At 33.8% G+C, this 15,592-nt stretch overlaps 1 protein-coding gene and 2 non-coding genes across 3 annotated transcripts; 2 read left to right on the forward strand and 1 right to left on the reverse strand.

Annotated features, from left to right (window-relative positions):
- Positions 1-7,778: 7,778 nt before the first annotated feature.
- LOC114735871 (probable receptor-like protein kinase At5g18500) lies at positions 7,779-10,960 on the forward strand. The gene is made up of 7 exons (XM_028923645.1): positions 7,779-8,464; positions 8,555-8,659; positions 8,846-8,968; positions 9,036-9,206; positions 9,330-9,459; positions 10,089-10,301; positions 10,518-10,960. Exons 1-7 carry the CDS (start codon positions 8,103-8,105, stop codon positions 10,608-10,610), a joined length of 1,197 nt encoding a protein of 398 aa, XP_028779478.1. The 5' UTR covers positions 7,779-8,102; the 3' UTR covers positions 10,611-10,960.
- A 1,259-nt stretch (positions 10,961-12,219) lies between these two features.
- On the reverse strand, positions 12,220-12,292 carry TRNAF-GAA (transfer RNA phenylalanine (anticodon GAA)). Its single transcript has one exon. It is a non-coding gene; the product is annotated as a tRNA-Phe (tRNA).
- Positions 12,293-13,571: 1,279 nt separating this feature from the next.
- Positions 13,572-13,645, forward strand: TRNAI-UAU (transfer RNA isoleucine (anticodon UAU)). The gene has a single exon. It is a non-coding gene; the product is annotated as a tRNA-Ile (tRNA).
- The last annotated feature ends 1,947 nt before the right edge of the window (positions 13,646-15,592 follow it).

The following is a 15,592-nucleotide window of genomic DNA, read 5'->3' on the forward strand; positions in this document are numbered from 1 at the left end:
TATGTCACTTTTCTTATAATTAACTAACTTACATAGTTTTCTTAATCTAATCAAATTAGATAAATGAGTCTTATATTAAAGACCAGAGGAGTATAAAATAAGTTGCAAAAATTGTCATTTTTTATTTTGAAACTTGTTATTACAGTCTGCTTAAATTATTATTGAATTTTTTTAATAATTATATTTTGTTTTTTGGATCTCATTATAATTCTCCTTGTCTTTTTTGTAACTTTCTCCTAATAAAAAAAAAGTTTATATGACCTTTTTAATAATCATTTTCTATTTCGGCACTACTCTAAACGGAGTGTCGTCAGACGCATGCACGCGTCAATATCATCTTTAGCATTATTGGAGTCGTATTAACGGAGATATAGGGCCCGTGACATAAGGAAATTAGCAGCGAGTAACTTATGCGTGATGAGGCACAATTAACTGGTTCATTAAGTTAAATGTCATACATAAAGACAAGTGAATGATAATAGCTGATATAGTACTAAATAAAAATTAAAAAAGAATCAAATCTAAACCGTCCGAATGAAATATGAGTGACCTAAATTTAATAAGTTTATAGTGCTCGTTAAAATAATAAGCACTAAAACTAGTTCCTGTTTTTCTATTCCTATTTGCAGGGTAGAGAATGAAGAATTTTTTTGTGTGAGTAATTTATAGTCCAAGAATATTAACTATCCTCTCATTATTATACCTTTCAAAGATGAAAATATTAATAACAATGACAAATTGTATTGACCTACAAATAATAAATAAAATTACTCATCCGGTCCTTAATATAAGACCCAATTCTTGAGTTGATTTTGGTCCTAAATATAAGACCAATTTCTCATATTTATCAATTTTCTCTAAATTACCCATATAGATACTTCTTCAACCATAATCAAATAGAAAAGGGAGATGAGGTATTAAAAAAGATGATTATGGTGTTTTAGGAAAAATATGTCACTTTTCTTATAATTAACTAACTTACCTAACTTCCTTAATCTAATCAAATTAGTTAAATGGGTCTTATATTAAGGACCGGAGGAGTATTATAATAGAATATCACTGTATTCTGTTAGTACAATATACTGGTATAGGCTACTTATTAACCTGTTTAACATGTATACATATGTGCATAATTTTAAGATGGCGGTGGCATCAAAACAGCTGCTGTCCTGTATAAGTAAAAACATGATCAACATTTGAAAAAAAACATGTTGCCTTGTCTAGTGATTGCACGCGGACTGGCTAATTTATTCCATGATGTCAGGCAAGATATGAGGCAGAAAATTGGGCAAAACAGTGAACTTAGCTTCACTTTCAACATATTTTGTACGCATAAATGAAAATTATAAACTCTGTTGTCTTTCATTTAAAATTTAATAGCTTTTAGATGTAAATCCTATTTAATATACTATTTCCGGTCTTTAATATAAAAGCTAGTTGACAAATTTTAGTAAATTAAAAAATTAGATACATTAGTTGTTTATAATAAATAAGCATTGTATTTCCTAAAATATTTTTATTAATAAAATGTACTGGCTACAACTGTCATTATTATAAAGGTCACATTGAGAGAAAAATAAATAAATATAAGAGACAAAGTAAACTAGAGTAACCCAATTGAAAGTCAAGTTGGCTTCTTCTTCTTTTTTTTTCTTGACAAGCAAGTTGGTTTTTATATTAAGGAATGAATGGAGTATATTATACTTTAATTAGAAAAAAATCAACATAATATTAAACGAGAGATAAAATTATATATTTATATTAAAAAAATTTCTCTATCTTATAAATAGCAGAAGATCAGAAGAATCCATAACCATGACACTGAACTTTCTCCCTTGATTTCCGGAAGTACAGAACGAAAAATAAAACTCTTTTCAATTTCCCCCCAATTACTTTAGGATGTCCAATTCCAATCGTCCACGGCCACTTGACCAGCAAATTTTACCAGAGGGGGAGACAGGTCCCCATTTGGTGCTTATCATATGCTTATAAGGTGATGAGTAATCTGAACCGTCCAGATCTAATATGGATGGTTCAAATTTAATATTATTAAATAATTATTTTAAAATAGAAAAAGTTATATTTTTAAAAAATAGTAATTAAGAGACTATCTTTATTTTTTATCCTATACCTATTAAAATAATTATTTTTTAAAAATAAAAATAAAATAAAAAATAAATCTGGACTGTCCAAATCAAATATGAACAGTCTAGATCTGATGAGTACCCAATATAAATCCGGCTGAGACAGTTGCACAGAATAGTTATCAAATTAAATCAGATGCGAAGGGCATGATAGATGATTGAGGTAGATATTTTAGTCGCGTCTAAAATGAACGCGAGGGACGGCCAAGTAACCTGCAATAGCAGCAGTTATTAATTGGAGGCAGCGTAATCGCATGCGCAGTTTTCCGCAACTAACGTAACTTGTCTCTTTCTTTAGTTTTATTGGAATCTAACAAAAACATCGAGGTGAGTGTCTGGGAGGCCGGGACAACTCAGACACCACACGGATATGGGGCGATGTTCGATGTTCTCAGTCATAGGTTTCCAAGTGTTGGCGTCGGCGATGATGAGCAGTTAAATAACTACTCCTGGTTGTTGTCCTGACATTTTGATGGGCCCGTCGGGTTGCTGGTGATCATTCATCAATTGGCATAGTATTATTTCAGATTCTTGATATAAAAACTAGTTAATTAATTTAAATAAATTAAAAATAATAATTAAATTAGTTATTTGTAATAAATAGGAGTTATATTTTTAAAAATATTCTTACTAATCAAATATATTAGTTACAATTATTATTATTACAAAAACTACCTTGAAAAAATTACGAAAGGCAATATAAATTGGGATCTTGTATTTATGATCAAAATAAAAATTAAATAAGATTTTTTATTAAGGATTTGAAATAGTATAGTAGGTCAGATTGGTTAATCAGGCACTTCAATTCATGGTCGTTAGAATAAAGGCAGGACTTAATTTGGGCATGCATAAGAAATCCACGCGCATCAACTTGTCAAGAACGAGGAGAGCAGTGATTTAATAACGCACCGGACACACATCCGCAATATGGGTGGTCCTAAGAGTAAGACCAATAATTCCAAAATGCCAGCAAGGACCGGTCAAGCGTATATGGTCGGTTCTTAATACTACTTTCAATTCTAATTATGAAATTTAATTGACTAATTTAATGAGATTAAGAAAAAAAATTAAATTGTTTATTTGTAATATATAAGCGTTGTCTTTTCTGAAATATCTTCGCTAATCAGGTGTATTGGATAGAATTATCATAGTTAAAAAGACTATTTTTAAAAAAAATACATAAATATGCGAGATAAAATATATTGAAATTTTATATCTATCACCAAAATAAAAGTCAAACAATATCTTATACTGAGGATCGAAAGTAGTATATATAAAAGCTGATTAACTGATTTGAATGAATAAGTAAATTTGTTAAATTAATTGTTTGTAATAAATATATATTATTTTTCTTAAAATACTCTTACTAATTATGTGTACCAATTAGAATTAACATTTGATAGAGTCTTTAATATATACAACTAGTATAAAGATTGTTTTAAAAAAATAAATAAATATAAAAAATAAAATAAATTATAATCTTATATTTAGAATTAAATTAAAAATTAAATAAATTCTTATGTTAAATGATTGGACCATGTGACTTGTCAGTCTTCTTTTGGCCATTTTCCTGTTATCCCATGCTCATCCTCTCTCCCTCTCTATATACAGATGCTCATATATAGACAAAATGGAATGTTAGGATATTCAATAATCCAGCAGAATTTAAGAAGATCTATACATGACAGAAATAATACCCTTCGATATTTTTTTTTTGGGTGGTGGCATGATATAGGAGGAGAGGTCTCATTGGTCAATAATGGAAGGCTGCCGCCATCGTCCACGTGCCTGCCCTGCCTCCTTGCATCCGTAAGACCTCCGTCTATAACTCACTCCATCTTTGTAAGCATATACACAGGACCACCAGCTAACAAAGTATTGGATGCTGTAGTATACTTCTTTATCCTATTATTCATGAGATAGAATGAAGATATTTTTTAGTCATGAGTGTTCTCTTTTAATTTTATCTATTAGTCATTTCTAATATCTGAGGAAAAATCTTAAATTTTATTAATTTTTATTTAAAATTTAACTTTCTAACTTTGTCTTTATTTAATATACATTATATCTCATATAAAGAAAGTCAATACAATAATAAATGAAAGGTAAAATTATATATTCATACAAAATTTTTTTCTAATATCCTATAAATAGGACCACAAAACGTCTTCTTTATCTGCTCTATAAATAAGACCAAAAGAGTATGTGTTATGGATGTTCTTAAGAGTTAGTTCAATTTGTTCATAAATATAAGACTCAAATTCACTTTATCTCTCATAGTTATTAATTTTTTTCAAAGTAGCTCCTGTAGTAACTACACATGTTAAATGTTTTATCAAATGATAGTTATATCTAACAAACACGTTTAGCAAAGATATTTTATGAAAGATAACACGTATTTATCACAAATAATTAACTTAATAAACTCTTTTAATTTACTCAAACTAGTTAACTAGTTTTTTTGTTATCGACCTGATGTACTACTACTTCCGATTCTTAATATAAGAACTTATTTAATTTTTATTCTCGTTCTAAATATAAGACTCCGATCCACTTTATTTTTCATATCTATTTATTTTTTCTCAAAGTAGTCATTCTAATAATAGTAGTTGTAGTCAATGCACTTAATTAGCAAGGATATTTTAGGAAATACAACACTTATTTATGGCAAGTAACTAATTTAACGTATTTTTTTAATTTATTCAAATTAGTTAACTAGTTTTTATATTTAGAATTAGAAACAGTGCTTGTTAATTGTCAATAATACGTCGTATCTACGTTCAAGGAGCAGTAATCCCTGAACCTGAACGCATAAGTCCATCGCCACCACGCGTTTTACATAATTAATAACTGTTCACTAGTCGTTAAAACGTTATTGACTTCCTTCTAAATATCGGCGTCAGCTTCCTAATTTAAACATTTAAAACTGCCCCCTCCCTCGCGCGGCTCACATTGTCGAAAAGCGGATATTAAACCCAAAAAAAAAAAAAAAAAAAGAAGAGGAAAAACGAGAAGGAAACGTGGGTGTTGTCGAACTGCAACGCGATGGGATCCTTCATCTATATTCATGTTTAGGAGGATTTAAGAAATATCTTATAAACACATTTTATATAAGTCAAGATAAAACTCCTTTTACATATTTGTCTCGTATTCCGCAAATTATTATTCCTCCAATCCCTAATATAAGACCCATTTAACTAATTTGATTAGATTAAGGAAGTTAGGTAAGTTAGTTAATTATAAAAAATATAACACGTTTTTCCTAAAACACCATAATCATCTTTCTTAATACCCATCTCTCTTTTCTACACTTGATTATGATTGAGGGAGTATTTATAGGGGTAATTTAGAGAAAATTGATAAATATGAGAAATGAGTTTTATATTTAAGACTAAAACCAACTCACCAATTGGGTCTTATATTAAGGACCGGAAGAGTATTAAAAAACTACTTATAAATTATTCTAAACGGAGCTTATATCTCCTCCCCAGCCTAGCTAGCCTTTGTATTTAATTTTTCTATTCACATGCTTCTGCAACTTTATCCACTTATTTATATTTTTGTTAAGATTATTAAATGTTCACATCCATTTTTATAGTGCGCCCTTGAATTATTGTAGTTGGCTTATGTGTCTCCTTTGATTTACTCAACAAGCTTATGGAAACTGATTGATTATAATCCACCAACGTATGTAGTTTGATTTCCCCCCCTTCATAATATATAGCTCCTGGTGGTAACTTCAATTTGTACCAGACGAAACCACAAAAAGGCCACAGGTCGTCGTGTAACTCGTTGTTTTGGGATGTCTTCAAGCTTTACGGCAATTGCTTAATATATAATCTAATTAAAGAGTTGATTTTAGTCCTATGTACAAGACCCAAGCCAAGTCACATGTTTATCAATTTTTTTCTGAATCAATTTTATTGATATTCTTTCAACAATAATCAAATAGAAAAAAAGTTAAGGAAGATATTTAGAGTGTTCTAGAAAAATCATATCATATTAACTAATCTAATTAATATCTTTAATTTATTTATATCGATAATTTTTTTTTGTGAGGCACACATCCAGTTGTTTAGTCTTCTCAAAACCTCACTCAAAGGATTTTTTTTTTTTTTGACCTTGCGTATGGGATTAATCCTTGATCCATTCTCGCGGATGACTGTTGACGTTCTTCACAAAAATAATCAATGGCATAATAGTAATAGTAGTAGTAGTAATAAGGGGAAACTGAAAAAAAAAAACCTTGGAATTGCAAAAACACAGATAGGGTCCCTTGACAATTTCATTTTGGGTTTTGACAAGTCAATGATCCCTATCTGCGTTTTTACAATTTTTCATAATAATAATAATACTGGTAATAATTAAAAACGTACGAGTCGCACTTTTACCGGTATATAAGCAATGGATGAAAAGGGAAACTAGCTTCAGCTTAAGCAGTGGCATATTTTTCTTTGTTATTATTTTCATTTTTTCTTAAATTATTTCAGTTATGACTGAACGCGCACGCAGCCGAAGATTAGGAGGAATTAATTTCGTCAACGTTTTCTTCCATACCTCTAATGCGCTCGGAAAAGGGGAAAAAACCTCCATAATGCACCGTATGCGAATGTATAAATACAAAAGGCAGTATTTTTTCCCAACAATATAAAGCATTTTCATAAAATCATGACTATACCGTGGCTTATCGCGGTCGTGGAGGTGGATGCGAATAAAAAGGAAAACGGAAGGAGTTTAAGTTAATTCACCGATAATCAGTCATGTCCCCGACGCAATGCAATGCTTCTCTTTTACTGTATGCACTAGTATGCGTTGGAAGGCATCTAAAGTTCTAAAACCATCACCTGCCACTGAAACTCAAATCACTTCTTATCATCATCCCCCACCACCACTGGCAATTCTTCCTCCCTCTGACCACTGCAAAAAAACAAGCGCCCCGCTCAGTGGAATGGGGCTTTGAAGAAAGTTACAGGGTGTCTGATGGTTCCTTCCCACCTTAGATTTACACCCACATTGCCTGAACCCAGATGACTCTTCATATAATTGCTCTGTTTGACAACTCGGTTGATTTGGGTAGTTGGGTTCCTTCCTTTCTATGCTCGTGAGGTTTATATTTGATTAGTTGCTATAACCATGAAGAAGCAATTTCAGAGATCTGGGATATTTCAGGGATGTCCTCGTAAATTTGGGCATTCATAGGTAAGACAGTGGCAGCGTCTGAATACAGTGTGTTTTTTAGATAGTGTCTTCTTAATCAGTCTTGTGCGGAGTTATTCCCGATCTCGGTGTGATGTGTCAGGCGGTTACTCTATTGTTTGCTCATTGCTTCACGATCTATAAACATGTTCGTTAAATAGTTTCTATGGAATATGCCATCTCGTGTTTGCGATTCTGGCCCTGCTGTATTTCTCGTGTGTTGTAATACGCTGTCTTTTGATGCTTGTCTTTGCTTGCCCACACTGTGTTTTAAGCGGCGATGGGGGTGAATGATTCCAGGTGTTGCTTTAGTAATTGTCAATGAAAAGTAATATGTTTGATAAACGTGAGCAGTCATATGATTAATTGGGGTACACGATTTTCAAAATAGTATTTTGCTTCATGCTTATCTCCGTGTGTTTGAATCTATACGCAGGCCACCGGGGCTCCTAACAAATGGGTGCTGATCTTAATGCTTGAACTAATCCAAGAAGACATCCCTTTTTGAGCTTAAAGTTTGGCAAATAATTGGAATTGCTGTTGGATTGTTTATAGTAGTTATCCTTGTGCTTCTGTTTGCCTTACTTCGCGAAAGAAATCAAGAAAAGCCAAGGATAGGATTCCCCTCAGTCAAATACCAACCGTCTCGAAGGATATTCAAGGAAGTGAGGGTTGAGCAAGTGCCAGCAAAGATTTGTTCCTCGTGATGGAGTTCTTCTCACAATACATGATAAATCTAGTGACAAAGAATCAGACAAAGTTATGCTCCATTTGGGTGTGGGGAAGATGAAGAATAGGGATAATAGTAGTTATTCTGATTCATTTCAATCACTTAGACAAAGACGCGGGTGGATCACAGTCAGGAGAGGAAGGGGATCTGGCACTGTTACAGTGTATAAGCACTCTTCTTCATACTCGAAACAGCTCCTTCCCCGCTGTCTGGTCTCCCAGAATTTCATCGCACTTAGGTTGGGGCCCCACTGGTTTACACTAAGGGATCTTGAAATTGCTACGAATCGGTTTTCCAAAGAGAATGTGATCGGTGAGGGTGGTTATGGAGTTGTATATCGGGGACAGCTGATAAATGGGAGTCCAGTGGCAGTCAAAAAGATACTCAATAACATGTGAGTTTCTAAAGCTTTAAATTTTCTCTCTACCATTAGAATTTGTTTCTAAGCACTGCAAAGGTTTGAGCTCATAAGTTTCTTTAGCAGTGGTCAAGCCGAGAAAGAATTTAGAGTGGAAGTTGAAGCTATTGGGCATGTACGACATAAGAATTTGGTCCGCCTTTTGGGGTACTGCATCGAGGGGACGCACAGGTACATTACATTTTAGTTACATTATAATCTCAAAAGATATCATCTCAAATAATGTCCGAAGCGAAGTAGAGTTAGATGATGGCAATATCTATATGACTTACCATGTTTGTTAACCTGTGACTTGATAGTGAGGACCATCTTACTTTCACTGAACAGTAGTTTGGATAATATGCGGTTATTTCTCAGGATGTTAGTCTATGAGTACGTCAATAATGGAAATTTGGAGCAATGGCTCCATGGAGCTATGCGTCATCATGGATATCTTACATGGGACGCGCGAATGAAGATTCTTCTTGGCACAGCCAAAGCGTGAGTCTCTGAATTTATGTTTCATTTAGGCACTGTGTTCTCATCTAATGTGATATGCATGTTTCAGTCTTGCATATTTGCATGAAGCCATTGAGCCAAAGGTGGTGCACCGAGATATCAATTCAAGCAACATATTAGTCGATGATGATTTTAATGCCAAGGTTTCTGATTTTGGCTTGGCCAAACTGCTGGGTGCTGGGAAGAGTCATGTCGCAACACGAGTTATGGGGACCTTTGGGTAGTGTATCAGTTTCCTTCCCTCTAGACCATCTTCATCCCAAGCTTAATGTTGTTAAACTTTTGGAAGCAATGTTTTTCCCCTTATATTTATTCCTTCTTTCTTGCTCCTAAAATTTCACAGATATGTGGCCCCTGAATATGCAAATACTGGCCTTCTAAATGAAAAGAGTGATGTTTATAGCTTTGGTGTTGTGCTCTTGGAAGCAATCACAGGAAGGGATCCAGTTGACCTTGGTCGACCAACTCATGAAGTGAGTAAACATGTTTTCTTCTCAGAAAAAAAGTACAGCTGGAATTATCTGTGTTTGTTTGACATGGGGGCACCTAGGCGTGAGTTAGATCTTTTAGTTAACAGTGATCTTGAGCAGTTTATGTCTTGTGTATCTTTGATGATTAAAGAAGCATGACCAAAGTAAAAGTGGACTCAAACACTGAGAAAATCTGAAGCGTTCAGATTCTATATGAATTATTGTGTGGTGTGTGCTTTTGATGCCATATTTGTTTGAGAGATGTCACTTTTTGCCAGTCAACTTGAAAGCAATATTAGCCTGAATTCCAGTTAGATTCGTTGTACCTGGTTTTACTGGTTATATGAAGTCAAAACTGGTTCTGTTTTTTGTTTTGCTAATTTGGTGGTTGACTTTTGTACAAAATGATCACAAATTATTTACACCAGCACTAAAAGCAAAGCAAGTTGTTGGGTGATTATGTTTAAAGAATCATGACTAGTTCAAATATTAAAAGCGGTGATTTTTGCTTCACAGGCTACCCCATCCATTCAACAATGCTATAACACTGTCTTAGTAAACTTTGACTTGGCTGATCAGTTGCAATTTTTGATCACGAGTTTTGACTGCCATTTACTCTAAAATGCTTTCAGGTTAATCTGGTTGACTGGCTGAAAATGATGGTTGGAAGCAGGCGATCAGAAGAAGTAGTTGACCCAAATATCGAGGTGAGGCCCTCCACCAGAGCTTTAAAACGGGCCCTTTTGACTGCTTTGAGATGTGTAGATCCTGATTCTGAGAAGAGACCGAAGATGGGCCAAGTTGTGCGGATGCTGGAATCCCATGAGTACCCCTTAGCTAGAGAGGTTCACTTTTACATTATGTGCTATGTTTCTTGGCGTTCCTTATTTTCTTGGTCCTTCTGACCATGGTTTGCTCTTATGTGGCCCGCGTCAGGTTATAAGTATATGATCAAATCACAACTGTATGGATAAATATCTGATTCATTGCTTTAGGGATGAATAGTTTTAACGAATGCTTGTGATCGACTTTTGATGTCATCCATTAATGGGAATGCTCAGGACCGAAGGCACCGGAGAAATCAAGGGGATAGCACGGAAATTGAATCCCAAAAGGAATATTCAGACACAGATAGATCAGAGAGCAGAGGATAACCGCAAAGCAGACCTAAGGCGAACGGCGATTCTTTCTTAGGATCAGTTGAATGTATAAAGTGAGAGGGTAAATTCTTTCAAGTTCTTTACGTTTCTTTTCTGACTCTTTTAGATTATTGGTTTGGATTTAGCATGCAAGTAAGCTTATATGGTTTGACAAGCATTGCAGGATAATCCCCCCTCATCTCTTTCTTAGTTTGGTCCTCCTTTCAATTTGTTTACTGTAGAAGGTTGGTTGGAATATTGCTTGTATGAAGGAGGATTCTAATGTAAAGAACCCAGAGCGTCGTGTATGTACATAATCTAATAACTTTTCAGGATCCGCTTGAAAGAAATGTTCGGTTTACCTTCTTGTGGAAAATTAAACGGAAAAAAAAAAGTCACTTAGAAGTTAGAACAGTAACCTCAAGGTTTTTGAGCTTTGTAGAGAAGCGGATCGTTAGAGGCTTGCAACCTGCAGCATTATTGGTCCCCTCTCTGGACCAGATTTGCAGTACTAGGTGGTAAACATCACAGTTAAACGATTTTTTTTTTTTTAAGGAGATAGAAATGCCAAGGCTTGGTGCCTTGGTTGGCCAAAATTTTGATATGACGCAACACTGAAAATCACTGACTTATCCTAGTAGCTTGAAAATCATTCATTCGTGTCACCAAAAGAAAGAAAGAAAGAAACATTCATTCATTTCTTTTCTGTCGTAATAAAAGCAAAACATTAGATTTTAAGGGGAGGGGGTGGATGAAATGGAATTTTTTTTTGGGTTGACGACGATTCAGGAAATTTATTGATGGGATCAAATGAAACTAAATATTGTTTTAAATGAAGTAATGACAGATCTCCAGAAAGGCGAGTTTTGAATGCACCTATATATACAATAAAACAGAAATGTTTTCAGATACCGGGTTCCCCGGGATTGGTTTTGGTTGATGAAAGCCACCTTCAATCGTAACATAATTTGATTGATTCTCATATTATGATAAGCTATGGCTGAAGGACAAGTTTATAATTAGTCCCAAGGCTTGTCCCGTTTCAGAGGCTTCAAAAACCTGCCATTCTTCCCCTCTTAAGAGGCTTCCCCATCCCATGAGATAAGGCATAAGTATCCACAAACACAGACAATGCACCTTCCAGCAAGCCCATTGGCCACAATGCTCTTGGCAGCCTGCCTGGCCGTGTAAGCGCCACTTCTATCCATCTCGGTAGGGTCTTTCCATCCTCCATAAGTATCAGCTATGATTTTCCGCCCAAAAAGAGTTAGCAGTTGTCAGCATCAAGGCCTGAGTCGTTGGAGATGGAGCCCAGTGGATCGGCATGCGTCGCGGACAAGCTAGTCTTGGATGGAGACCTTAACGGAGCAATAGAATTTAAGGCATTTTTAGCATTTTGCTCTTTTTGAATAGATTAGGGCTCAGCATTCGAAGACTATCTTCTTGCGGCCCCACTCCTCTCTACTCTCCAATCTCGAATCCAGAGCACAGCATCGACATTTGAAAGTGCAACTCCGTTAAGAGGTCATCAGGGAAAGAAATAGGAGTAGAACGTAAAAATAAAAAAATTTTGGCCATCCGGAAAAGAAATAGGACAATAACGTAAAAATAAAAGCATTAAAAATGCGGTGAGCGTGGATCGAACACGCGACCTTCAGATCTTCAGTCTGACGCTCTCCCAACTGAGCTATCCCCGCAATTTTGATGAGGTGAGGTTTTATTTGTTGATGGAGTGTAAGTATATAGCCACGGATTATTATGAAAAAAGTATGTTATACCATCGCCAGAAGAATGAGCTACTATTACATGTAACATGTGTATCAGACCACGTGTCAATTACACTTCATTAGGTGTTAGTTTTCTGATTGGAAGGATATGTTATTAACGACTCCAGGTGGTCCTATAACGACAATGCCTGCTTTTAGTTTTAAGGCAGGAGTTGTGGTCATTAGAGCCCTTCAGCGGTGTGTCCGTTAAGTTTTCTCTGATATTTTAATACTTTTTCGGTTTTAAATATAAGACCTATTTTATAATGTAATTTATAAGACTTATTTTATAGTGTAAATTACATTACAAAATAGGCCTTATATTTAAAATTGGAGGAGTGCTATCTAATTGTCTCGTACTAACTATCCTCTCAATTAACTAATTTTAATATATTAATAATACTAGTTAAATTAATTAATATGAAATGTTAAAACATTATAAGCATCTTTTTTAATTATTTCATTCCCTCTCCTACTTGACTAATATTGAGAGAATGTCAGTGTGATTAACTCAAAAACAAATGATAAACATATAAAATAAATTTTACATGCAGGACAATATATTAACTCTGTAATTAGGTTACGTTAAGAACCAAAAACATAAATCGTATCTTCGTATGTTTTCGAGTGTAGTTGTTAATTCACACAGGAATAACTTTTTTAATTCTGGTCAAAGGCAAGGCAAATGTCATTTTCAGTGGAATTTAAGAACTTTTGACGCGGTTTGTTTATTGGGTTGTTTGAACTGTGATTTAAGGGATGTGTTGTTTGATTGAGTTCCTAAGCCTCAATTCTCATTGGCTTCTTTCCTAAACGAGGACCTTGTTTTTCTGTAAGTGATGCTCTGAGATATTCTTTCGCACCCGTTTTAGCTCTAGTTAGTGTGCTCGATTGGCTTAGCTCATGCTATTCAATATATATAACTTCTGGCAGAAAAAAAATTAGTTGTTCGGGAGTGTGAATAAATAAGTGAATTTAAATTTAAATATCAATAATAAAATTTTGTTTCAAGTTAATAGTAAGATTGAATGCCATTGTCATTTTTTTGGTGAAAAAAATGCCACGGTCAGATTTAGCATCACTATTACCATGTGAAATTCCAATTTCTTCTGTGCTCGTTCTCCTTTCCAATCGTGCTTTTTATGGCGTGTAGTAAGTGCTTCAAACTAGTGTTGATCTCATATAAAATGCAAAAGACGGACAATGCGCTGGTCCCGTAGCTCAGTTGGTTAGAGCGTTGGTCTTATGAGCCGAAGGTCGCGGGTTCGAGCCCCGCCGGGACCAGTTCCGTTGTGTTACAATCGATTTTAATTTTTGTTGGGCTGTTTCTTTTGTTGACTGTTGGGCCTTCTTTTGAATGCTTCAAAAATTCTTTGTTGGGCCTCAGTATATATGACTAGTTTATTTTTCTGACTATCAATTGTTCTGACTAAGTCCAAAAAACAAGAAGACAGAAAATAACACTTGAATATTAACATTCCCATTTGATTACTTAAATAATGGAAAATTCTCTTTAAGCACGTATGACTAAATTAAGATTTTGAAGTTTGTTGAAAAGATCAAATTTTCTTTTTTTTTAAACCATCAAGCCCCCTCACTGGTCGGTTGGTTGTTGGAACTCTGATGCCATGTTAATGAAGTTATACAAATGATAATTTTTAAATTTCCTAAAAAATCTGATATTAACTTTTATATTGAACTTGTTAATAATTTTAAAGAACTTATTAACCACATTACAAGATTTGAAAATTTTCCTATTTATGATGTCATGGCTGACCTTTTAAAATGTAAAAAAACTCTTAAATCACATCGTTAATAGCATTTTGGGAGTTCTTAATATAATTATATAATTTGTTAACAGCATTATTAAAGCTGTAAAAATATCACTTTTTGAATTTATTAAAAAATTTGTTCTTAATTGCTATAGCAAATTTGTAAATAGTTTTAAAGAATTTGTTAATTGCATTACTAAACTTTAAAAATCTTCAAAAAAAAAAAAGTTATCAGCCACCAGCACCAAAGCCTTTGTGACTAGTCGGTGAGAGTGTTTGATGGTTAAAAAAACTTAGAGGGTAATTTATTCTTTTTAACAAAGTTTAAAATCCTAATTTAGTCATGCGCTCAAAGAGAAATTTCTATTATTTAAGTGACCAAATTGAGATTTTAATATTCAAGTGTTATTTTTCTATCTTCCTCCAAAATCTAGCAATGACAATTTATTCACGATGAAAAAGATAATCAATAAACTTTACATCAGGAAAAATCTCAAAATTTTAAACGCGAATTTTACAAATCTTATATCTGTTTGGCTGTTCGTTTTTATCTTTTCACTTATATAAATTTGACTATATTTCTTTGCTTACATGACAATGTGATATAAATTTGCGTTTAGTTGATTAAAAAAATCCCCTCTGAAGGAAGACCCCTTTTCCTGTCAACTTCTCAAGAGCCATTGTTCTAGCTTCTAAGCATGCAACAAGTTCATCGTAGTTCATATCCGTGCGAGAGAGGGTGAGGCTGTATCTTCGGGGCAAGTGATGATGGTTATGCCAAACCAGCGGAGCTTGCAAGAGAATGGCGAAACGTTAGAAGCCAGTGAAATTTTCGATTAGAGCAATATTGGCACGCTGCACGCCATTGGGATTTGAGCATTAGGATCAGATTCAACATTCTTTCAATCGCAATTTGATTGGATCACGTTGGAATTTTGTCATGCCTATATTTTTTTAAAGAGAATTAGAATCAAATCTCACGTAAAAGAAATAATTACTAAAAATTTTAATAATAATCTTAATAATTCATAATAACAAGCCATACAGTGAGAAAAACAATTTCTGAACTTGTTTTTTAATTGTTTTTTTTAGGATCTCGTTATAATTCTCTCCATTTTTTTAAAAAGTGTTTTCTGGCAAAAAAATAAAGGGGGGGATCGTATCATCACAGTTAAATTATCCTTCTTTAAGGCCCAGGGCTCCTTATTGAAATTTGACTTTTCAAAATATTTATTCCATAACGAACTGAATATATATGTTGTCGGCTAGACAACTAAATATACATCTGACTTCCACGAGTGTGTCAACTATAACCGTCCAAAATTTACAGCAAATTATGAAATATTTCTTATTTTTAATATAAAAATTAGTTTGACATTTAATATCATTCTAAATATAAAATTCTAATTCATTTTGTCTCTGATGTTTATTTATTTGCTTTAGGATAATCTTTACAGTA

The sequence above is a fragment of the Neltuma alba genome, unplaced genomic scaffold (genome assembly GCF_004799145.2).
Source record: "Neltuma alba isolate B1F8T4 unplaced genomic scaffold, ASM479914v2 tig00013258_pilon, whole genome shotgun sequence".
Taxonomy (NCBI): Eukaryota; Viridiplantae; Streptophyta; class Magnoliopsida; order Fabales; family Fabaceae; genus Neltuma; species Neltuma alba.

Coding starts and splice junctions, on each gene's coding strand:
- LOC114735871 (XM_028923645.1), top strand. CDS start 8,103: ATGCTCCATTTGGGTGTGGGGAAGATGAAGAATAGGGATAATAGTAGT. Junction 8,660..8,845: donor TGCATCGAGGGGACGCACAG/GTACATTACATT, acceptor GTTATTTCTCAG/GATGTTAGTCTATGAGTACG. Junction 8,969..9,035: donor CTTCTTGGCACAGCCAAAGC/GTGAGTCTCTGA, acceptor TGCATGTTTCAG/TCTTGCATATTTGCATGAAG.